The sequence below is a fragment of the Protopterus annectens genome, chromosome 12.part0, assembly GCF_019279795.1.
Source record: "Protopterus annectens isolate FY-2018-M chromosome 12.part0, PAN1.0, whole genome shotgun sequence".
In the NCBI taxonomy this organism is placed as follows: Eukaryota; Metazoa; Chordata; order Ceratodontiformes; family Protopteridae; genus Protopterus; species Protopterus annectens.
Window position 1 is genome coordinate 805,521,300 of NC_056746.1, and position 24,128 is coordinate 805,545,427.

The 24,128-nt window shown below is 39.3% G+C and overlaps 1 protein-coding gene across 1 annotated transcript in view; it reads right to left on the reverse strand.

Annotated features, from left to right (window-relative positions):
- ENPP6 (ectonucleotide pyrophosphatase/phosphodiesterase 6) overlaps positions 1-24,128 on the reverse strand; it is a 725,945-nt gene that overhangs the window by 270,524 nt on the left and 431,293 nt on the right. Inside the window, exon 3 of the mRNA XM_044089852.1 lies at positions 15,937-16,048. Coding sequence (XP_043945787.1) covers positions 15,937-16,048 — 112 coding nt within the window. The remainder of the gene's footprint in view (positions 1-15,936; positions 16,049-24,128) is intronic.

A 24,128-nucleotide genomic window follows, 5' to 3' on the forward strand; every position in this document is an offset into this window, starting at 1 on the left:
CATCTGTTAAGAGGTTGTTTAAAAATGAACGAAGAAGGTGGTCTCTGATGTTCTATTCTATCACATTACCCTTAAGCTGCTCATCTGAATGTTGTCTATGGCTTTCCAGAAATGAATCAGTTAGGTTGAAGTGGCATGAGCTTTCATAATAACATAAGCAGTGCTGTAGTCTCCAATCTCCTCCCCCATATGGATTCTGGGCACTAGCTATATGCAGTGGATATAAAAAGTGTACACGCCCCTGTTAAAATGCCAGGTTTTTGTGCTATAAAAAATGAGACCATAATAAATAATTTCAAAACTTTTCCCACCTTTAATGTGACCTATAACCTGTGCAATTCAATTGAAAAACAAACAAATCTGTTAGGGGAAAAATATAAAGTCTTTCGGCTATTCCCGGTTAGGGGTCGCCACAGCGGAACTTCCATCTACTCATGATTGGCAGTGAATTTGTACAGTGCTGAGTTGCCAGCCCAATGCCCAACCTTCAAAGAAGGCATGCCCATTCACGCTCACACCTACCTCATGTCTTTAACATCAATCGACTGCAGGGAGGACATGCAGACTCCACACAAAAGGCACTCCAGACGAGAATCGAACAGGAGAACCTCTTGCTGTGAGGCAACAACGCTAACCGCTGCACCACAAAAATGTACAATAAGCTAGTTGCATAAATGTGCACATCCTTAAACTAATACTTTGTTGAAGCACCTTTTTATTTAATTACAGCATTCAGTCTTCTTGGGTACACACCTGCCATCAATTAAAGAGACTCTGATTAACCCCAAATAAAGTTCAGCTGTCCTAGTATGATTTTCCTGACATTTACTCAGTTGCCTGCTACAGCAAAAGCCATGGTTCACAGAGAGCTTAAAAAGCATCAAAGGGATCTCATTGTTGAAAGGTATCAGTCAGGAGAAGGGTACAAAAATTTTCCACAGTATTAGATATACCATGGAACACAGCGAAGACAGTCATGAAAAAGTGCAGAAAATATGGGACAACAGTGAAGTCGCAAAGAGTTGGACGTCCCTGCAAAATTGATGAAAAGACAATACGAAAACCAGTCAGGGAGGCTGCCAAGAGAACTACAGCAACACTGAAGGAGCTGCAGGAATTTCTGGCAAGTGCTGGTTGTGTACTACGTGACAACAATCTCCTGTATTCTCCATATGTCTGGACTATGGGGTAGGGCTGCAAGAAGGAAGCCTTTTCTTACACAGAAAACCATCCAGACCCAGCTAAAATTTGCAAAACAATACATCAAGTCTCCCAAAAGCATGTGAGAAAATGTATTATGGTCTGATAAGGCTGAACTTTCTGGCCACAATTCCAAAAGGTATGTTTAGTGCAAAAACAACACTTTGCATCACCAAAAGAGCACCATCCCCATGGTGAAGTATGGTGGTGGCAGTATCATGCTTTGAGGTTGCTTTTCTTCAGCTGGAACTGGGACTTTAGTCAAGGTGGTGGGAATTATGAACAGTTCCAAATACCAGTCACCTTTGGCACAAAACCTTCAGGCATCTGCTAGAAATCTGAAGATGAAGTGGAATTTCACCTTTCAACACAATGACCCCAAGCATGCATCTAAATCAACAAAAGAATGGCTTCACCAGAAGAGAATTAAAGTTTTTGAATGGCCCAACCAGAGCCCAGACCTAAATCCAATAGAAAATCTCTGGGGTGACCTGAAGAGGGCTGTGCACAAGAGATGACCTCGCAATCTGACAGATTTGGAGCACTTTTGCAAGGAAGAGTGGGCAAATATTGCCAAGTCAAGATGTGCCATGCTGGTAGACTCCTACCCAAGAAGACTGAATGCTGTAATTAAATCAAAAGGTGCTTCAACAAAGTATTAGTTTAAGGGTGTGCACACTTATGGAACCAGCTTATTGTACATTTTATATATTTTTCCCCTAACAGATTTGTTTGTTTTTCAATTGAATTGTACAGGTTATAAGTCACATTAAAGGTGGGAAAAGTTTTGAAATGATTTATTTAGGTCCCATTTTTTATATCAAGCTATTAGAATCTTTTGACTGATTTCCCAAATGGTCTGAATATCCAGCCTTCAGATACACAAAAGTGGTATGATTTCCGTAACACATTGTATCCACAAAAAAAAAAAGAAAAAAAAACAGCATATTGTACCCACAAAAAAAGAGAAAAAATACACTTTACAAGAGATCATATGCAACTTTAATTGCTGCTTAACAGAGTCACTGAAGGTTTAAAAGTCAAACTTTAAAAGGTGAGAGCTCTGTTCACTGATAACAGACTCATTCATTTCCTGTGATTGAAATGTGGGAAAAGCTTGTTGAAAGGCATAGAAATGGCACTGGTACATTTCTGAGCTGTGCTTCCATCTTTGAAACAGCCAACAATACAAGACATGTTTATTACTTGACTGTCAGCAATTGCAAACTTTATTTTAAAGAATAGCAGAATAAACATTAATGGATCAGATTTCTAGATTAACCTTAAGTAATCAAAGGCAGGCTAGTTATGACGACTTTAGACACGTTTTCTTAATTTACATTGTGTACATCTGGGTACTTATAATGATAAAAGTCAGGTAAGGCTTAACTGTTTTGTTGAAGATATAAAGCTATGCATCACTTGATTTTCTGTCTCTGCTTAGAGTGCTCTTCATGTGCATTTCAATGAATTATGTTCCACAGATTAATTTAAATGCACGCTGGCATGGCAGATAGCACTGTCACCTCACAGCAAGAGGTTCTCTGGTTTGATGGCCGACTGGGGTGCATTCTGTATGGAGTCTGCATGTCCTCCTTGTGTTTGTGTGGATTTCTTCCCACATTCCAAAGGCATGCAGTAGGTGTGGATTGGACACTCTAAATTAGCCATAGGTGTGTGAGTGTGTGGTATGGGAGAACAGCTGTGGCTCTAGATCAGGCATGGGCAAACTACGGCCCGGGGGCCACATGCGGCCCTTTAAATGTTTTGATTCGGCCCGCCAAACTTGGCACCCCTTCATTTCCGATTTTTCTTTTCTTTTTTTTTTAATTTTCATGCTGTCGGGGCTGACGTCATCACGTGCGCGATGACGTCAGCACCGTCAGGCTACCAGCCAGTCAGAATTGAGCTCAAGGAGCTCGCATCATCATTCCGGCTGGCTGGCGGTTAAGTTAACAGTCAGCGGGAATGCAACATGTGGAACAGAAGAGGCTGACTCAGCGAGCCCTGAAATGGATTCATGGCAGCAGCAAAGGGGCCAGGGATATAGCGAGCTCACGGAGCTGGGATTAATGGCGTTAGCAGGCTGGGGGATACAGCGAGCCCTGAAACGGAGCCGGGCCCAGGATTAATGGCAGCAGCAGCAACATGAGGATGGATTGAACCGAAGACACCGAGCACTACTCAGGGTAAGAGAGAGAGTGTGTATGTGTGTGTGTGTGTGTGTGTGTGTGTGTGTGTGTGTGTGTGTGTGTGTGTGTGTGTGTGTGTGTGTATGCGATAGGAAAGAGAAAGTGAGTGAATCACTGAATGCAGGTTTAAAAGGTGAAGTGTGTGTGTGTGTGTGTGTGTGTGTGTGTGTGTGTGTGTGTGTGTGTGTGTGTGTGTGTGAATGATCGGAGAGAGAAAGTGAGTGAATGCAGGTTTGAAAGGTGAAGTGTGTGTGTGTGTGTGAGCGATCGGAGAGAGAAAGTGAGTGAATGCAGGTTTGAATTGTGAAGAGTGTGTGTGAACGATCGGAGAGAGAAAGTGAGTGAATGCAGGTTTGAATTGTGAAGTGTGTGTGTGAGGGATTGGAGAGAGAAAGTGAGTGAATACAGGTTTGAAAGGTGAAGTGTGTGTGTGTGTGTGTGTGTGTGTGTGTGTGTGTGTGTGTGTGTGTGTGTGTGTGTGTGTGTGTGTGTGTGTGTGTGAGCGATCAGAGAGAGAAAGTGATTGAATGCAGGTTTGAAAGGTGAAGAGTGTATGTGTGTGTGAGCGATTGGAGAGAGAAAGTGAATTATGAAAGCTGACAAGATTCTGTGTGTGTGTCTGTGTGTGTGTGTGTGTGTGTGTGTGTGTGTGTGTGTGTGTGTGTGTGTGTGTGTGTGTGTGTGTATAGATTGCAACATCACTGTTCAAAACCTGCTGAAGTTAAAAGATGTCCAGTTTCACTGACAGAAAATGTATCTGCGTGTAAAATGATTTACTAGCTTATTAATTTAAGCTCTCCTAAAAGTACACTATTAAGTAGGTAAGAAGAAGCAGTTATTACTGTGTTCTGTTTGGTTCACAAGGGATTAATATGTAAGCAGGCACTTGAATATATAAGCCCCTCCTTGTCTGTGCAGCATTTTCCATAAGTCCTAATATTACTTTTGATTTAAAATGCCCCAAAGAATGTGATCTAGTTTGATATGGTCCAGAGGACCTGGACATAGTGTCACTGGAGTGCACCTCAGAAGCCATTGTTAAAATTCCTATACTGTATTCATATAAAAATAGAATGAAAACATTTTTTAGGGAGCCATTGTGTATGCTCATGCAATGTTACCTGAGGTAAAATGGTCTTGGAATCCTTCTCTTCCAGATGAATCTTCTCACAATATTTACTAGGTAACTGGTGTTAATGTTTTTGTTTTACAGAGGTATTAAGCTATTTTTATATGCTGTACCTAATACAGTTTTGTGCATTTATGTCTGATTTGTATTTTATGCTTTTAATTATTTTTGTTATGTTTTATTCACTGGGTTTCAGTAGTTGTATTGCAATTAAGGCTTGACCGAAAGTGAGTCCTAGTGGTCCAGCTCACCTGCCTGAAATTTAAATCTGTTAAATGGTTTCATGGTCATTGGGAGTCCAGTTTTGTTCATTGGGAATTCATTGTAGTGATTTGTTGTATTGATTTGTCAGTGATGTAAAAATGACTGTGCAATATTTAGTCCCACATAGTCTCAACATCATCCCATTATGTCTTGCTATAAATTAAAGCAATCTGAAGTGTTACTATGGGTGTGCCATTTTTTTTTTCTTTCTTTCTTATTTACAGTCATTAAGGCCAGAGTGCAACATGCATACATTATTCTTTGGCCAGGAGAAATGGATGAGACAAAGGTGGCAACCATGTTAATAATTAAGTAAACTTTTATGATGGAAATGTTCTGAATTGGGCAGTTTTGTCATTGCTGATTCATGCATTTTGTTTTATTGCCTACTGAAAAAAATGTTCAAACAATAAATTTAAAATGTGCTCTCTCTGTATAACAAGTGTGCTGTATCCCACAATTCCAGTGGAGTGGGCGGGGTTACATAATTATGTATGCAAATTTTATGTTAAACAGCGTACAGATTTGTACCTATTTTTGTTCCGGCCCCTTTGTCAAATGTTAGAACTCAATGTGGCCCACGAATCAAAAAGTTTGCCCACCCCTGCTCTAGATCATTGACACTGTTGAAGTGACAGTCTGACCCCGTGTGCAAAAACAATGGGAAAAAGGGTTGTGGATGGATTAATTTTGATTTGATTTTTTTTACCTGACTGGGATTCTTTCCTAATCCAATGCACCAGACTTCTTCCATCTCAAGGCTCATCCTGTCTTTTATGAGTTTAAGTTTATAAAAATATTTACAATTAATCTCCCATTTCCATTTTATGAAATAAAAATATTTTTTTCTTGGGTTTGTTATATTCTGATATTTCTTTCAGTTAGAAATGAGACTCAAGGTGCATTACCTGAAATGCAGTGTGGGATTAATTGTAAGCCTTAACACTGAAATATAATAACAAGTGAATGCTAGATAAAAATTAACCAAAAGTACTATGTGAATGAAGTAATGTAAGTGATATAATTGCAAAGTTGCCTGTGAGGGTGGTGCTGGCCATGCACAGGTAGCAACAGTGAGTTGTCTAGACAAAAAACACTATGTTGGGAAACAGGGCAGTAATTGTAATGTTCGAGGAAGCCTATAAGAGTAAGGAATTAGTGAACATTGAAAATGGGAGAAGCAATAAACAGAAGTTGCAAACAGTGTAACAGTGTGGCGAGCAAACTGCAGAGGTGGGTACATATGTGTCACTAATGATCAAAGTTTGAAATATGTGAAATTATCATGTTTAAGGGGTCTAATGAACAGGGCATCTGGGGTCTGTAATGATAAAGATGTTAAAAACTGCAAAAAATAGTGAAATAAAATACTTAAAAAACGTTATCATGTTGGTCATAACAGCAATGCATATAACACAAGAGGAACATATATTTGTAAGACACTGTGCTGATGTATAAAACAGTGTGCAAATTAACATATGCAAGTATCATATTATGTGCCTAATAAAGTTTTTTGTGTCACCTATAAAATCTATAACCTGCAGTTTGCATGCATATTTTACATTTACCAATACCTGAGCATTCTAAAAGTTTTAGTACTACACTTGACAGCTGTTAAAGTCTGGCACAATATACATTCACACTGACATCCAAGTTATCTACACCATCTATTACATATGTGCACCCACTGATTAAGTACATTCATTTTCTGGTCTAACAGTTACTATGCTACAGTTGACATCTGCCAAAATACAGTACTAGATACTATCAAACAAGTACCCAAGCAATCCACGCCCGTTTCCCAAATGTGTGCATCCATTCATGTGAGCATTGAACTGCACATTATCAGTGTCATGTTACTAGTTTATTCTCTCCCATGAAACAAATTTGTGGCAATTTTACTAATTATAGACTGAACACCATAATGTTCTATTATTTATGGACGTAGTCTATGCTTAGAGATGGACAATATTTTGTTTGGCTGTTACAATCTTTCAAATGTGCACTGAGAGCATTGCAATCCCGGTGATACTTAGATGAACTAAAAAAAGTAGATAGCAGGCTATGTACCAGTGTTAGGGGGACATTAAAAAACTGTGGTTGTATTGCACAGTGGATGTCAAGCTTGTATCTGACACACTGGTGAACAACAGTCTTACATGCTATCACCAATGTGAGAATAATATGATTTGCATTAAAACAACTAGATTGTGGTATCCCAGGGATTTATCTTTTCCTTAAAATACAGAGATCCCAGAGCTGGTATATCTAAGTACTGGGAGTACAGCCTCCCATGTTGGGGGATACAGGGGTGCAAAACACTTCTTTACTTTTGTATATATAACTGTTCTTCACGACATAACACAACTCCAACGCATAATTTTTTATGAGAATGTTGAAAAAAAAATGTATTTATTTATTTAACATTTGTTGACTGGGAAAGTCTGACTAGGACAGAGCCTATTTTCAGTGGAGGCCCAGGGAGAAATGCTCTAGACGCATGTCTTTAGAATGTGGGAGGAAACCCACGTGAACGCAGGGAGAACATGCAAACTCCTCGCAGAAGGCACCCCAGCCAAGAATCGAACCAGAGAACCTCTTGCTGTGAGCTGGCAATGTTAACCGCTGCACCACTGCATCACCCATAAATACATAAATAATATTTTATGTATCCTACACATTAAACACACCAAACACATATGTATGACCTGTCACTGTTGCATTCACAGTGACATCACTTCTGCAATGGTCTTCACATATCCTTTGATTGTGTGGGTATTATGATTATTCATTACACTATTGCATTACTCCTGCTGTCTTGCATATTTCTTATGGGAAGTGGAGCTGGGGGGGGGGTCCATTTCTGAAACAGATACTAATATCATTCACACAATTCTGCTCTTTCTGGACTATCTGCAGTAACATCATAATACAGATGGCCTCAATCATAATGAGGGATCTGATATAGCAGTGTAATGCTTCAACAGTGCTTTGTGTTTTGGAGTGTCCAGCCTCGACTAGACTGCAGAATGACTGTAGGTATATGGATGACATCATTGAATGTTATCTTGCATGGTCAATTGGCCTACATGATCTCCCATGGATGTAGTTTGAATTAAAGAGCTTGAACACTGGTAGCACTGTCTGTCTTGGGTATATCATCAGATGGTAGCAGGCTAACACTTAGGAGCTGTTTGAAGGCAGTGTGAATTTGGAGTCCATGCCATAGATGTTTACCAATGCCATTTCTTTATGTGATGCCACAAGGTCTTTTCCAGATGAAAGTGACACTCTATGTGTTTGGTGTGTGGAAAGGCATTATGTACACTGTTGATGGCTGCTGTCTTGAAGTTGCTTATTATGAATTGCAGATGTACACTTACAACCAGACCCATGATGATGTCATGCAGGAGCTTGAATAGTGTATATTATACCTAGCACCAGCCTTAATATTCTGTAAAACATATGGTAATGGCAATTGCCTGTAGTTGTTGCCACTATGCACTTACCCATGCAAGGAGCACAGTCACTTGCACACCTTCCTAGGTTTGGGGAGAGTCTCATACATTATGGGCAATGGGGATGCATGCAGATCTTTAAAATTGCTGGCTGTCCTTAACAGCAATACCATGATATCATCAGCTGTGCTAGGGTTATTGGTCTGGTAAAGGAAATCTCATTCACTAAGAGGGAATATGTGGTCTGGAAATCCTTTGTTTTTGTCAGGCATCTGCATATTATGATTCATTTCCTTAACAGAGCCTGCTAACATCCTTTCATGAGGGAAAGTGTGTCTACAATGTCCTGAGTGATCTTGCATAGTGTATCCTTGATGATTTGCATAAGGTCTGGTCTCTGTGCTTCTTCTTTTATCTCTGAATTGTTCCATGTCTCTGCAGCCTTTGGTAGAGCTGCGTATGTGACATGACTGGGCGTTATTGATCTCACTATCTTTCCCCTCCAGTAACAAGTATGAGTATGGTCAGACCTCTGCACTGTGCACTGTACTTCTGAACACATCGCCAGTCATTTCTGGAGGCTGTAACCTGCCTTCAGTAGTGCAAGTAACTTTCTTGTAAGTTACAGCTTCCCCTTTTGAGACGTACTAGGGCTATATATCTGACACAGGTACACCAGGGGATTGTATGCCAGAGTTCTGTAATATGCCCTCTCAAGGGTCACTCATTGCCATTGTTATAATTAGGCACCAGTAGGCATTTCACCTTCAACAGTTATCTGTGATATGTCTCCTGTGACAGCTTATTGAGTATGTATGGGGCAGGGGTGTCTTACTGCTTTTTAAACCTACTTAATTTTGGATTTCTGCAATGACACTCCATTCATAGGTTCATAGGTTCATAGGGGGGTTACTAGGCTAATGACCACAAGAGCCTTTTTTAAGCCTAGCCATGTATCCTAAATCTCTGACAAGTTCTGATACCCTTGATAAGTGTAAGAATGGGCCTGGGAGATGAACCATTTACAGATTACCTATTTGCATCAGAGACATAGGTACCAAACCAGGGATGAATTTCCTGTTTCCCATCAGATTGTCCAAGTTGCAGTTGAATTGGATTAGGGAGGAACTCTGCTTCACATGGATCGGGAGCCTGTTGCATAGACAGAGTAGTATCTGGGATACATACTTATTTCTCCAGTAGGTCCTATTTATATCACAGGCAAGATTTGAGTCTTTAGAATGGGGAATTCCTGTACTGTTTGTTTTGTAGAGATGCAGGATGTCCATCAGAGTGGGGTCTGACAACACCCTGTATGCCAGGCATAGATCTCCCCTCAAAAGCCTGTAGGAGACAAAGTACAGGGATAGGTCCTTGAGGCGGTCTGCACAGAACATATTCCTTACGCCCTGTATTTGTTTAGTGTGGAACCTCTGTGGACGTTCCAGTTGTTGGATATGCCTGATTAGGTACATACCAAAGGGGGCATTGTACTCAATGATAGGTCTGGTGAATGCCGAATACAGTGGAGCAATGACTTCCTTGAACTTAGATGCCATAACTTTGTTTATAAGTTGTGCAACATAAAATGATTCCCTCACCATTACATTACATTGTGTGGTGAGATATTTCTGTATTGTCTTTTGTAATTTGGATTGTACTATATGTGTGAAATGTCTATGTGTATTTTTATATTAATAGAATTTGTTTTATTTGATGACATGCTTGATGAACTTACATTCTGTATATTTTGGGGCAGGGTGGTGTAAATGTACTGCTGTGTATGTTCTACTTTTACATGTTTATTGACCTTTGCAATTTTTGGGGAAATTGTTTGGTATAACTTTCTTTCCATGTTTCGGCTTGTACAAACTTTGGAACTTACAAATGTGAGCTTATCTGTGTAACAGGCTCAGACTTGTGGGTGGTAGTGAATTTCACAGTTTCAGTGGAAAGCCAGTAAGAACATTCTTGACTCATCTAGACCAACACCAAAATTCTCGAGTCACCTAGACCCACATCAAGATTCTTGAGTCATCGAGACCCAAACCAACTTTCTTGACTCATCTAGACCCTCACCACTACTTAATCAGTTATAACATTACAACTCACAAAACACAAAAATCTAAAGTAAGGACACAAACACTAACTCAAAGTATTGTATATTCATGTTATTTTCTTTGTTTTTATGTTTGTTTATAGGAAAGTACAGTGATCACAATAGACCATCTGCAGGCACAGCGTCTGTGAAGAAATTCACAAAAAATAAAACAGAATTATTTCTTATACACATAGTAATCACAGAAGGTACAAGCTCCAGCAGGCATTTGAAAAAAAATGAGCAAATATTATTAACAGAAGAAAAAACAAATGTGGATATTTTGTAGCAGTACATATGGGAGGTAAGCATCAGGTGAGAACAGAGGGTGGAGTAGAAGTGATGTAGGTGAGCGTGAAGTTAGGTGATGTGTCTACTGAAAAGCATTTGCAGTCAGATTTTTTGTGGAGGCATCTTTTAGGTTGTGATTTTTAAGTGGGAAAAGAAAAGATTTACCTTAGGTGGGCGTGGGATTAACAGAGTTTGGGTAGTCAGTATAGTGCAGTTTGAACTGAAGGGCCTGGGGAGAGAGACTCAATAGGGAGAAATTGTGGAGGTTGTGGTTTCATTATGGAGTTTGGCAGCAACAAGCAGGAAGATACCTGGTTGAAGTAGGTTGAAAAGAAGAGACTCTAAGAGTAGCTCAGTTTTCTAAGTAACTGGGAGCCATCTGGCTTTGGAGTGGGTGGTGCCATAGCATTCTGTGAGTTGAAGTAGGAGTGGGGGAGAATGTGTAGAGGATGGAAACTAATTAGCAGATTTTTTTTTCAATGGACTGTAGAGTAGACAAGGATGTTTTAGAGGTTGTGGCTATGATGGCGAGCCTGTATTTGTGTTAAACTAGGAGGACACTAATACCTAATTCAGCTTTTGTCGTGTGGAGAGAAAGTGAAATATTTTCCAGAATCAGAATAAAAGAATGTTGATCTTTTTCTGAGGTTTTCAATGTGCTTGTAGAAGTTAAGTGAAGGGTCCAGCCATAAACCTAGCAATTTAAAGGACATGGATGTTTCTATTAGGATACAATCGAGATCTACAATGTTGAAAGTTTTAGGAGGTTTTTTTTCAGCTTTTGTGAGATTCCAAATATCATTTTGGAGGGGGTTTAGAGGTGGCTTGCAGTCATTTAGCTAAGAATTAAGGGACTGGAGGTAAAACTGAAGTTGGGTTTGAACAGTTGAATGTGAGGGACTGGTTCAAAGGGTAACCATATCATCAATAAGACCAAAACCCTTGGCAAGGTGAATGAAAATTGCCCCTGAAAAGTTTCCTTTATCCACGTTGAGAAGGCTCTCATCTGTAAATTATCACATTACTGTCAATGAGTTCTGGCCAGCCAGGAATTCATGCTGCTTAAGAGAGAGAAGATGGTACTGTTGAGTGTAAGAGAACAGTTGGTTGCTGATTTGTTATTCAGGTATTTTCCCAAGTGTGGAGAAGATGGTCATAAATTGGAAGTGGAAGGCATTCTCTGGCTTTGGCTGGTTGGGAAACGGTTTGTCAAGAGCAGTTTTCCATATGGTTGATACTGTGTCTTGACTTAAGCAGAGGTTAGAAATATGTAGAAGAGGTGTGGAAAGGAAGTGTTTGCAGAGTGTAAAGAATCAGGGGAGCAGACTGCCTGCACCAACGGATGCATCTATAGGGCATGCTTTTCAGTAGGGACCCAAGGTCTTTATGAGTGAATTTCTTAAACTAGAAGAGAGGGATAAAAGGTGGGGTGACTGGTGGATTGGAGGAAAGGAAGATGCTGTAGTACTAGGCCAGTGTTTGAACTCCTTCAGAAAGTCAGAGGTTAAGAGACCTTGAGGGGTCTCTGGATGGTGGTAGGAGAAGAGGTAGGATCTATGAATTTCTGGCCTGTGAGAAAGTTTACTTCCTGCCAGAAGTGTTTGGATTTATCTAGTAGACCCAGTTGTTTGCATTTAAAATAGTTGTTTTTGTGCTTGTGTATGGCTTGCTTAGCTAGGTTACACAGAGAGGTAAATGCAGTCTAATTTTCTGCTGAGGGATTTGCTTTCATGAGGACCGTGTATTATCTCTAAGTTTGAGCAGAGCTTTCAGTTGAGTTGTTGGCCAGAGGTTTTTGCTGTATTAGAAAAGCCATTGTGGGAGGGAAGAATTTGTCTTGAAGTTGAAGGAGGGTGTGTGTAAAGCTGTGGCAGTTGATTTGTGGTTCTGTAAGTTGGTAATGGAAGGCCAGCTAATAGTTGGCAGGTAGATCTGGATCTGCAGGTAACTAATTTGGGGTGTAGTTTTGGTGACTCATGGATAATTGGGAAGATTACTGGGTTGTGGTCACTGAATGAGGGTGGAACAAATAATTTGAAATAATGGTAAGGTTGTTCGTTATTAGTAGATCTAGGAGGGAGTGGTTGATAGGAGATTTGGACAGGTACTCTCATTGACTGTCAGGTTGGTAATGTCTAGGAATTAAACAAATGTCATTTCTCAGGGAACTTAGATATTGTGGGTTAAAATCACCTGAAATTATGATGTTTTAATACATGTGGGAAGCTAAAGTGGTATTAAAAAAAGGGATTTAAAATTTGCTAAGAGAGGCTGGAGGTATAAGGTAAACAATAGCTATTAAAAGGTGGCTACTTTTCCGCAGGGGTGTAGGGAGGCAGATTTTAGAAGGATTCAGTTGGGTTCACTGTTTCAGTAAGCATTTGCTTGAAAAATGACAGCTGAGTTAAACTGTTTTTAAAAAAAAAATGAGAGCGCCACACCTTACCTTGTTAGTTCTGAGACAAAAGACCCACCATAGGGTATAGAATCAACATGAGCTGTAGAGGCTCTAAAAATCTTAGCAATTAAAGAAAATATATTTCTGTTAGAGGACATACTTCTGGAACATGCTGAATTCACTTTTTAAGTAATACTTCTGAATAGAAGTATACTCTTTTTAATAATATAGTAAGCCTTGTTTTATTTTTATTGAGAGTTATTTTGTATTGATAGCAATAGATTTTGCTTGGAAGTATTTGCATAGGTATTTGTATAGCCCAAGCTGACTTCAGAGAATTTTTCATCAGGTAGACAGCAAATGCTGGAGGTGTCATGGAAAAGGGAGAGATAACTGGGAACATATTTTTGGTAGTGCAACAAGTTGGCAAATTTTAAAAATTAGCTTCAAAGTACATTGTCAGAAATGTTTTGGAAACAAATGGCTATGACTAAGAAAATGATTATTTGGAACTAATCAACAAGGACATAAGGAACCTCCAAAGACTGGACCTGTCTCAGTTTGGATTCGTCAAGAGCAGGTCATGTTTACTCATCCGGGTAGATATTTTTGAAAAGGTCACCAAAGAAATGGATGAAGGTAAAATGGACACACCACATACCTGAACCTGGCTAAAGCTTTTAACACACACCCTCACTTAGGCATAGTAGAAAAGCTAAATAAACTGCAAATAAACCCCTATGTCAACCGCTACATTACCATCTGGCTCGCATATAGGACACAGTAAATTAAAACAGGAGAAGTTACCTCCACCAAGAGATCAGAAATAAGTGGGGTTCTTTGATGGGACTTCTTCTGTTTGGTATTTACATCTCTGAAGTAAATACCAAAGGGTTCTGATTGACTATGTTTGCGGATGACTGCAAACTAGCAGTAGTTAATGAATCCCCAAAGACTTAATCATCCTGCAGAAAGGCTTGCCCAAATAAATAACTGGTGCCAAAATTATGGGCTGAAACTAAATGCCCCAAAAAATGCTTTATTTTATCCTTTGGGAAGTCACCCACACCAGGGTACTACCATAATGGCAATATGCCCCAAAGAGTTGACACAGTTGTTCTGGATTTTGGAACTGATGTGGACAGTGACCTAACTATTGACAAACAAGTGTCCATTGTTATAATAAGAAAGTTGTTCTATATTGCACAGCTTATAAACAAAGGCATTGTGTTTAGATTGTGTCTAGATGTAGGAATATCATTGTCTTAGTGTACTCATCCCTCATTAGGTCACTCATTGTGTATAATGCCCCATTTGGCATGTATCTGTCCAGACACATGCAGCAAACGGAATGCTCACAGAGATACCTTAATAAAAGAATACAAGGCCTAAACAACATGTCCTACACAGACTGACTCAAATCCCTGTCACAGTACTCAATATCCACAGACTGCTAAGACTTGACCTGTGTCTGGCATACAAGGCATCATCTAACCCAATACTGATAGATACTGCACATCAGCAAGTCAAATGGCATCAGAAAAACTCAGTCTAGAGATTTAAACCTCTTTTACGTCATCAACAGAATGGTTTGGAGGGACAGGTATATCTCGTAGAGGATACTGCTCCTCTAGAACAGACTCCACATCTACATAAAACAAAGTTCATTCCTGTCCATGTTTAAGCACAAGATGGACCTGTGGTTGGAAAACTGAAAATTTACCTCAGGACTGCCGTCCTGTACTAGTAACGGACAAAGGAATTTCCTAAATGCTTTCTCCCATGCATACATCCCCTCAAATTATGTATGGTATGATCTCAATTATTCTTATTAGGATTAAATACGTAATCACTGACCATTGGATGGGTAAAGCCAAACTCTAAACAAATGGGATACAATAATTTGAGCTCAAAAAGGAGAACTGGCTAGGCTTAAAATGGTCCACAAGTGCAGCTATCCTAGTACTTACCTATAAACCTATGAACCTATAAAAATATATACTGCTCTGGACAGTAGCAGATCACCCTCCTCCAAAACACAACAGACATGCCCTCACTTTTGAAATAATCAAGATTTGCCTATGCCTTTACTATTGATTTTTAACAAATATGCATATTCATTGACCAATATCTTTTTGCAATTAGATTGGGGAGTCACTTATAATCAACCCACAATTGTTAAGAAGTATAAACCGCTGCCAGGTTTGCTTGGGCAACATTTGAAATAGGTTTAGACTTTCCTGGGGAGGTGGACTTCAGCATTTGAGAACTTCTCTACTAGTGGCAATCTTGGAGGTTTCTCTGGGAATTTTCTTGAAACAAATTTAATTTGCCTGTTTGTGTTTAAGATGAAGCTGTATTTCTGTATCTAGCCCTGATATGTGTTTATGGTGTCTTGTTTCTAGCTTAGCAAAGAAGACTTTTGAGGGGTGTGTTCTGATCTATATAGTTTTATAAGAATTACTGTTTATTTTTATGACTAATATCTACACATTAACTTGAAGGAGACTGTTTTCAATAAATTAAGCCAAAAGTCCTCTTCTTAAACAAGCATATTTATTTAATGGGAAAGTCTGACTTGGAACAAAGCCAATTTTCAGCAGAGGCTCAGGAAGAAACTCTCTGGACATATGTCTTAATGACATGGGAAGAAACCGTCATGAATGCAGGGAGAACATCCAGACTCTACACAGAAGGCACTCCAGCTAAGAATCGAACTGGAGAACCTCTTACTGTGAGGCAACAACGCTATCACTACACCACTGCACCATCAACATTTTAACTTCTGTTCTCTAATTGTTAGTGTGCTGTGTTAATTTACCTGCCAGCTACATAAAAATCAAAGTGCACTAACCGTATTATCTATTTTGTTGGGAACAGAGGTACTAGTATAATAAATAACTTACCGCAATGATTCCAGAGCATCAGACACTGCTATAGTGACGTTTGCATCTGATGGATAAGGGTAATAATATCGGCAATAGTCAGGCTTGGTATTCATGATGGTAACTTCACAACCTAAAGCAAAAAAGGAAAAACATTAACAATGTAGGTTCCTTTAACTATTAGGGTTGTAAGGAAAATGCAATTTCTCAAAACTATTCTGTAGCTAAATTTGTACAGGAACTATTTACCAGTAATTTTAAAGCAATAGATAGTGCAATGACAAGTTCTGTGAGAAAGACTTGTTTTTCTGCAAAAGGCAGAGTCACAAAAAATAAATAAAATAAAGAATGAAAGAATTGAAAAAAAAGCCATATTTGACAGAGTCCCAGGAAAAAAGTATTCCACTACAAATATTAATTTATTTTAATTTCTTAATATGGTCTGAGTATTATAATAATGTGATAAAATGGAGTCCAGTAATGATTATCTGTAGAAATAATGTTTTATGTGTAAAAAAATTATTGTAACACTTGAAACATTGTTACAAGTATTGGTGTCAGTGGCTCAACAGATAGTGCACTTGTGCATTTTATTATGGAGAACCATAAGACTTTGGATTCTATTCCCACTCCAGGTTCTTAAATTCATTTTCCATTAAAGACACTGCAGTACTGCATAAAGGGGGTGTGACAGCCTTTGGATGAAGTGGTAAACTGAGGTGCCATCTGCCTCGGTTGGTGTTAGCTCAGGAGGATGTAAAAAATCCCATGACTCTTATCAAATGGAGAAGAGTTCTTTATATAACAAATCATAATACACAACTGATTTATAAAGAGCATTAAAATCTATATGCATCCAAAAAATTGCATTACATTTTTCATGTCCCTGTACTTTTTGTAACATACAAAACTTTATCTTCTTGACTGCTTCATTCATAACCCACTTTGAGTTATATCATACCTCTCAAGCTTTTTGCAGAAGAAATCAGGACAAAGCCAAAAATAATAGTGTGTGTGTGTGTGTGTGTGGGGGGGGGGGGGCAAGGGTCCACAAATAGGTACAACTTTTAAATATTGGTCTTATAAACTTAAATAGTGTCAGCATAACAGGATTTGCATTAATATGCAATTTCTAAATGACATGAAATCTGGAACTCAAGAGTTTATCATTATTTAGTTATTTCAATTCTCAGTTACTTGCCATAATGCAACAATTTTTTAAGAGGAACAAACCTAAAATATGAGGCAAAAATTTGGACATTCTGAGAAAACCCAGACAGTTGAGAATCATGAGTTATATACATTTTCTTCCCACCATCTCTTCCAAATAAACTACACGCATGTGATACCCTGTGCTTTACTGCTTTCTTCTTATTATATTTTTTCACCATTATATGTTGCCGTGGCTCAGTCACATGCAAGCCATTCAATAGACTTTGCACCACACTTTTCTTACTTGTGGAATGTGCTCAGTATTTGATTTCCATAACTGAATCTTATTTCAATATTCTTTAATATCTCCTTCCATCCATATATTTGTGTTTTGTTGTGTTTTATAAGCTTCCCAAAACTCTTTATACTTTTCTCTCCTGTTATTGTACTGCTTAGAGAAGTAAAATGATATTTATTCTTCCTTAACAGCCAAAATAAATGCAAGGATGCAAGAAACAAAACTATATTAAGTAACCCTAGTCCCTCATCTTGTTTAGTGTCACATGAAACACCTGCTGGTATGATATTCAAATAAATTTTCCCTTTTTTTGCTGTAAAAAATATAAACTGCAGATATGTAATTCACTTTCCTTATGTAATGGAATTTACTAAGTAAGCTTCCTTTGTATAACTTAAACCAGAGGACTTAAAAAAAGTAAGGAAATTTCCTTGGTGTCCTGACCAAATTTTCCCATGATCAGTATAAATACCAACTCTGTCTTGAAAGTCCAAAAATCCAACCCGGTCAAAAAAGGCAAATAAATATGTGTGTGTGTGTGTGTGTGTGTGTGTGTGTGTGTGTGTGTGTGTGTGTGTGTGTGTGTGTGAGTGTGTGTGTATATATATATATATATATATATACTTATATATTTATATATAAAATTATTCTTTTCAGAATTCTAAAATATAAAAAGAAAATATATTTCTGGGTTTTTAAAATATAAAGCAACTTCTGAGGTATGTAAATTTACCAGAGATGTTTAATGTTATGCTCTTGTCAGCGACTGATTACTGGACACAAACAATGACAATTCATTATGTGAATGGAGACATTCTTAAAAAGTGTAATAATAATGCAAGGATTATGTAACTGGGACAGATTGGTCCACTTGGGTGGGGAAACAGAAATAAAGACATACAGGCCACTATAGAGTTCTGTCTGGCAAATGACTCATCCTAGTAAGGCAGGTAAAATAAGTGATTGCAAGCCCACAGCATAAACCACTGGTTGTCACAGTCAGCTGCAAGCAGTGGTCAGAGAAGGCTCTAAGGTCAGCAGAGACCAGGCCGAAGACCTTGAAATTGACTGGAGAGAAAGTACAACAGTTCAAGGAATTACTCAGGGCTCTAGCAGCCCAGAAAAGGAGGAAATATGTGGAGCTGAAGAAGAATGGCAGTGCCTAAAAACAGAATGTGTGAGGACTAGAGAACTGATATGTGGCTGAGCCAGGCATGGAAATAAGGTGTATAAGGAAAGCTGGAGGTGGAATGCAGAAGTTCGGGAAATCATCAAAAGGAAGAATGAGTGCAGGAAAAAGAGTGAAATAGAAAAAAATGGAACAGGTTAGGAAGAAGCACTGATTTGCTAACAGAGGAGGAGTTGTAATAGCAAAGAACAGGGCATCAGAGGCACTCTATCAGCTGGAAAGTGACTTAGTAGGTGGCACAAACAAACTATATCAGGTTGCAAGGCAAAGGCAGAAAGATAAAGAAGATAGTTAGATACACTTCATAAGGGATGCCAGCAACTACCTGCTGCACAGGACAACAGAGACAAATGAAAGGAGTACTTCCAGCAGCTTCTGAATGAAGAAAACTCCACAGAAGCTGTACTGCCCCAGACACAGCCTGCGATGAGAGAACAAAAGGAGCCCACCCTAGAAGAAGTAAGAATAGCATTAAGGAAAATGAAGTCATGGAAAGCAGCAGGCTCAGATGAAGCCACAGCAGATATGATAATGATGTTGGGTGAGATGGGGAGAAATGGCTCCTGACAGTATTCATAGTAGTGTGGAAAAAAAGGCTTATCTCAGATGACTGGAGAATAAGCATACTCATGCCAGTGTACAAGAACAAAGGGGACGTCCACAACTGTGGACAGTACAGAGTTATCAAACTCCTGTCACATTGCATGAAAGTTCTAGAGAGGGTGATTAATAAATGGATATGAAGCGTGGTAGAAAGTAAGATGGGAGATGAGTAGTTTGGATTCGGATAAGGATGCAGCACAATTGACCTGATGTTTGCAGTGAGACAGATAGCTGAGAAGAAGCTAGAGATGAAGAAAAAGTCCAACTGGGCATTCCTAACTTGGAGAAACCATATGACAATGTCCCAAGAAAGCTGATTTGGGCAATACTGTGGTAGTTCAGTCTCAAAAACATTGGTAGAATTAGAGCAGGCTATGTTCCAAGGACCCAGTGACTCAAGTATGAACAGTTTTATGTCTCAGAGAGGGGTTCCCAGTGAGAGTGGGTGTGCATAAGGGTTTAGCTGTGAGACTACTGCTATTCATACTGGCAATGGATTACATTAGCAAACAGGTTGGAGGGGACAGATCAACAAAGTTGCTGTATGCAGATGATGTGGAATTAGATGCAGACTGAGCAAGAACATCAGCAAAGGATAGAGGAATGGAATTCAAAAGTGCAGGCACATGAGATCAAACTAAGTACAGATAAGACAGTGGTAATGGCAGCAAATTGTGGAAATCAGAAGACGTTGAGAATTGAGATAGAAAGGAAGACAGTGGAACAAGTTAACAGCTTCAAGTACCTGGGAAGAATGGTTGAGGAGAATGGAAGTCTGAAAGAAGAGGTCTAAGCTAGAATTAGAGGGGCTGCAGCCAAATGGCATAAAGTGTCAGGTGCAGTGCATTACAGAAGAATGTTATTAAAGCTGAAAAGCAAGGTGTACAAAACAATGGTGTGACCAGTACTACTGTATGGTACAGGAACCTTGGCAGCAAAGGCAGAGCAGATGAAGAAGCTAGAAGTGATGGAAATGAAGTGCCTGAGAAGGGTGGTAGAATGCACACTGGGACAGACAAAGAAATGAGGACATAAGAGCAGTAGCCAAAGTAGCTCCAATTGCAGAAAAGATGAGAGAGAACAGATTACTGTGGTACAGGCACATGTGCAGAAAAGCGGAAGACAATCTTATAAAGAAGATTTGGAACAGACAGGAAGAAGGTAGGAGGAAACAAGGGTATCCAGCAAAGAGACAGATGGATTGTGTGAGAGAAGATCTGCAACAGTCAGGCATGAGTGTCAAAGAAGACAAGGAATGCAACACTGAATCAAGAGAAAGGGTAACAGTTAACCTGGCACCCCTACCCATGTAGAAAATGGGAAAAGGGGGTTTGATGATGATGATGATGATGACTGAGAAACAGTCACTGGGCTATATCCTTTGATGAGGTGGGACCTTGAGTATGTTAGGTGATTACAATTAAGGGCATGTGTGGAAGGGGAATCTGTCAGCCTCTGTATATTATTATCCTTAGCACTTTGTCCCACATGATGCCAGCCATTCAGAAAGCTGATGGGACTGGCAGCCCTCATCTGCCTCTGTACCAGCAGATTATTGCAAGCCTACCTTGAGTCTGCTGTGGCACCCCAGAAGGTGACACATGCAAAAGTAATTGTGCAGCAGATTATACTTGCTAGGTGATTTGAGAAAGATGGCAACAGTTAACATGACAGCCTGACCCCGTGTAGAAAATAGGAAAAAGGGTGTTGATGATGATGATGATTTCAGGTTTTAATCACTTGGTAAGATTGACTAGAAATCCCAGTTTGTATAGCAGTTTGATGCACTAAGTGATTCAGTTACACTGTGGTTTGTAACTTAACTTCCAGCTGTTCCTTAGCACATGAAATAATTTAACATAGAAGAACACCCTGTATGCCACAGCAGCTCCACGGAACAGGTGTCACTGAAGTTCCACATTATGTTAGGCGTAACAGCAATTCAGAACTGATTTCCAGACATGTTCCATTAAGCAGCTTAACTGCTTGCTACCAAATATTCTGCAACTCTGTATATGTACCACAGACTGTATGATGCCAATGCCATGCGTGGGCATTTGGTGTGAAACAGACATTTTTCCACTAAAGACAAAGTCACAAAAATAAATAAAATAAAATAAATAAGTAAAGAAAGAAAGAAAGAAATTATATATATTTGACAAAGTCCCAGGAAAAGTGTATTCCACTATTTATTTATTTAGTTAGTTTTATACCCTACACACACACACACATGTACACGTACACACACACACACACACACACACACACACACACACACACACATATATATATATATATCTATATACTTATATAGGTACACATATAACATGGATATAATTTGCTCTGTCAAATTAGCAATTTGTTGACAGAACAAATGACTTCGGAATTACATTGTGTTGCATTTTTTGAATGCTGAAGATGTCAGAGCAAGTAAGATTGATTACATGTGAGTAGGGTAAGTCTGGGTTTAGGATTACTAATGCCAAAACGTTCTGATACACTGCAATACTGAAAGTTAGGTTATCATAGTTTGGGAGTGAGTGTGTGCAAGTGTTCATGGGTTATGATTCAAGGAAGGGCTTGGTAAGAGGTCAGATTCAATAGTGCACTTGTGTGTTGCCACAAATAGTGTGTTCACAGGTTCATAGGTAGGTACTAGGCTATCTGCCCAAGCACATTTATAAGCCTAGCCAGAATGTGTTGGCTTTCGCCACCCCCTTAGATTAGTTCCCTGTGCCTCTGTCCAGCAGAGCCATTAGTTTCCTGCACCACCTTCCAGCAGAGCCATTAGTTCCCTGCGCCAATGTCCAGCAGAGCCAGTGCAGTGATCCCCGGGGTAAATTTTCTGTTTCCTATCCACCCGTCAAGGTTTCTCTTGAAGAGTGTTAGTGAGGGGTGCTGCTTGATGTATATTGGAATCCTGTTCCAAAGCATGGGGAGTCTCTGGGATAGGAATCTATCCCTCCAGCATGTCCTATTTATCATTGTGGTGAGGTTTATATCTCTAGAGCATGTGGCTCTCTGGGATTTGTTTTTTTTTTAGGTGGAGCATGTCCATCAGTTCTGGGTTGGACATGGCCTTGTATGTCAGGCAGCGATCACCTCTGAGTAAACGGTATGCAACCGAGTACAGCTGGTGTTTCTTGAGTCGGGCTGCATAGGGCATCTGTTTGAGGCCAGTAATCCTCTTAGTGAGGTACTTTTGTGGCCTTTTCAGCTGTTGCAGGTGTCTTGTAAGGTACATCCCAAATGGGGTGTTGTATTCTATGATGGGTCTAATGAGTGATGAGTAGAGAGGCACAATAACCTTTTGTTCTAGATGCGAACACTTTTGTGATTAGGTGAGCCACATAGAAGGATTTTCTAACCACCTTGGCAATATGATTATCAAAGGAGAGATTACTATCTACTTGGGTCCCCAGATCCCTTATTACATTTTCTGTATTTAGGGGACTACCACCTATGTGGTAGTTCACGGGTACTTTGTTTTTTCCAAAGGGGATGACTATGCTCTTTTTGGCATTTAACTTGAGGCCATGATTTTGACACCAGTTATCCGTCTCAGTGAGACCCATCTGGAGGGAGTCTGTATCAGACAGAGAATCAATTATGGCCCCTAGTTTGCAGTCGTCTGCGAACTTGATCAGCCATAGTCCTCCTATGGTTGCCTGTACCTCTGAGAAATATATACTGAACAGGAGGGGTCCTAGGACTGAGCCCTAGGGGATGCCACTTGTGGCTAGAGTATCATGTGCAATGGTAGTGTTATAGAAAGCTTTTTGTCTAAAGTAAGGTGCAAAACACCCCTGTCCATGTTATTAATGTATGCTAACCCTAACCCTTGCACTGCCCCTAACTCCTAATCCTAACTTTGCACCTTACCTTAGAAAAATCCTTTCTGTAACATTACCCCTATTCAGCCAATTTATGTTTGAATGTATGGTGGGATGTGAAATCTAGTTTTTTAGTTTTTTTGTATTTTTCTGGTATATTGATTTTTGAAATATCAGCATCGATCACCTTTGTGCATTTTGAAAAATCAGCATGTACTCATATTTATGTGCATGTATGTAGGTGTGTGTGAGTGTGTGTGTGTGTGTGTGTGTGTGTGTGTGTGTGTGTGTGTGTGTGTGTGTGTGTGTGTGTGTGTGTGTGTGTGTGTGTGTGTGCATGTGGTTAGAGAGCTAGATAATATAAGGTGCACATCCATTCCATTTACCATCTCCATAATAAATAGTTTCTTATTTAAACTACTTGAAGTCAGATTGCAATGCATTACTTAATATTCAACTTATTGGCTTGTTAAACATGTCAACACTGTAAAGTTACAGGCAAAATAATAACATTAAAACATTAAGGGACACTTGACTTGTAAATGACATCAAATTGCTGTGATTTTTAATATTTGCAGAAGTTTATGAAACTGCATATGTGTTGTTGCAAATAGGCCTGCTCATTGGAAATGAAAAACAAAAAAGTAATTTACATGTATTATGTATATGACCAGTGGCATTTGTTAAATTTATGAAGCAGTTTGAACAGGTAGCACATTGTTCTGTGGGAGAATATGGTAATAAAGGGCATCCAATGAATTTTGCTCCAGCCAAAACTATTAAGTAAATAAAGTGATCTGCAGCACAACATACATGGTTTAGCTATTTTGACCCATCTCTTTTACATTACAAAGTTCTGCTAGGCATAGACATGGGAAGCTGGGAAATCTACTATAGCTGACAGTATGCAGTTTGGAGTAAGTTATTTTGGTTTGGATCTAGTGCAAATGCAGGTTATTACATTTAATAATATTTATTATTTGTTGTAATTGTGTTGCTAATATCATATCTGTGTGCACATAAGGCTACATCGAGGTGCCTCCTTCGATCATCGGTGGGTAGACATACATTTACTCCAGGACTGCCATGTGTAGTTGTCATTTATTTGGGAGGTGAGCACTATTAAGTGCTTGAAAAG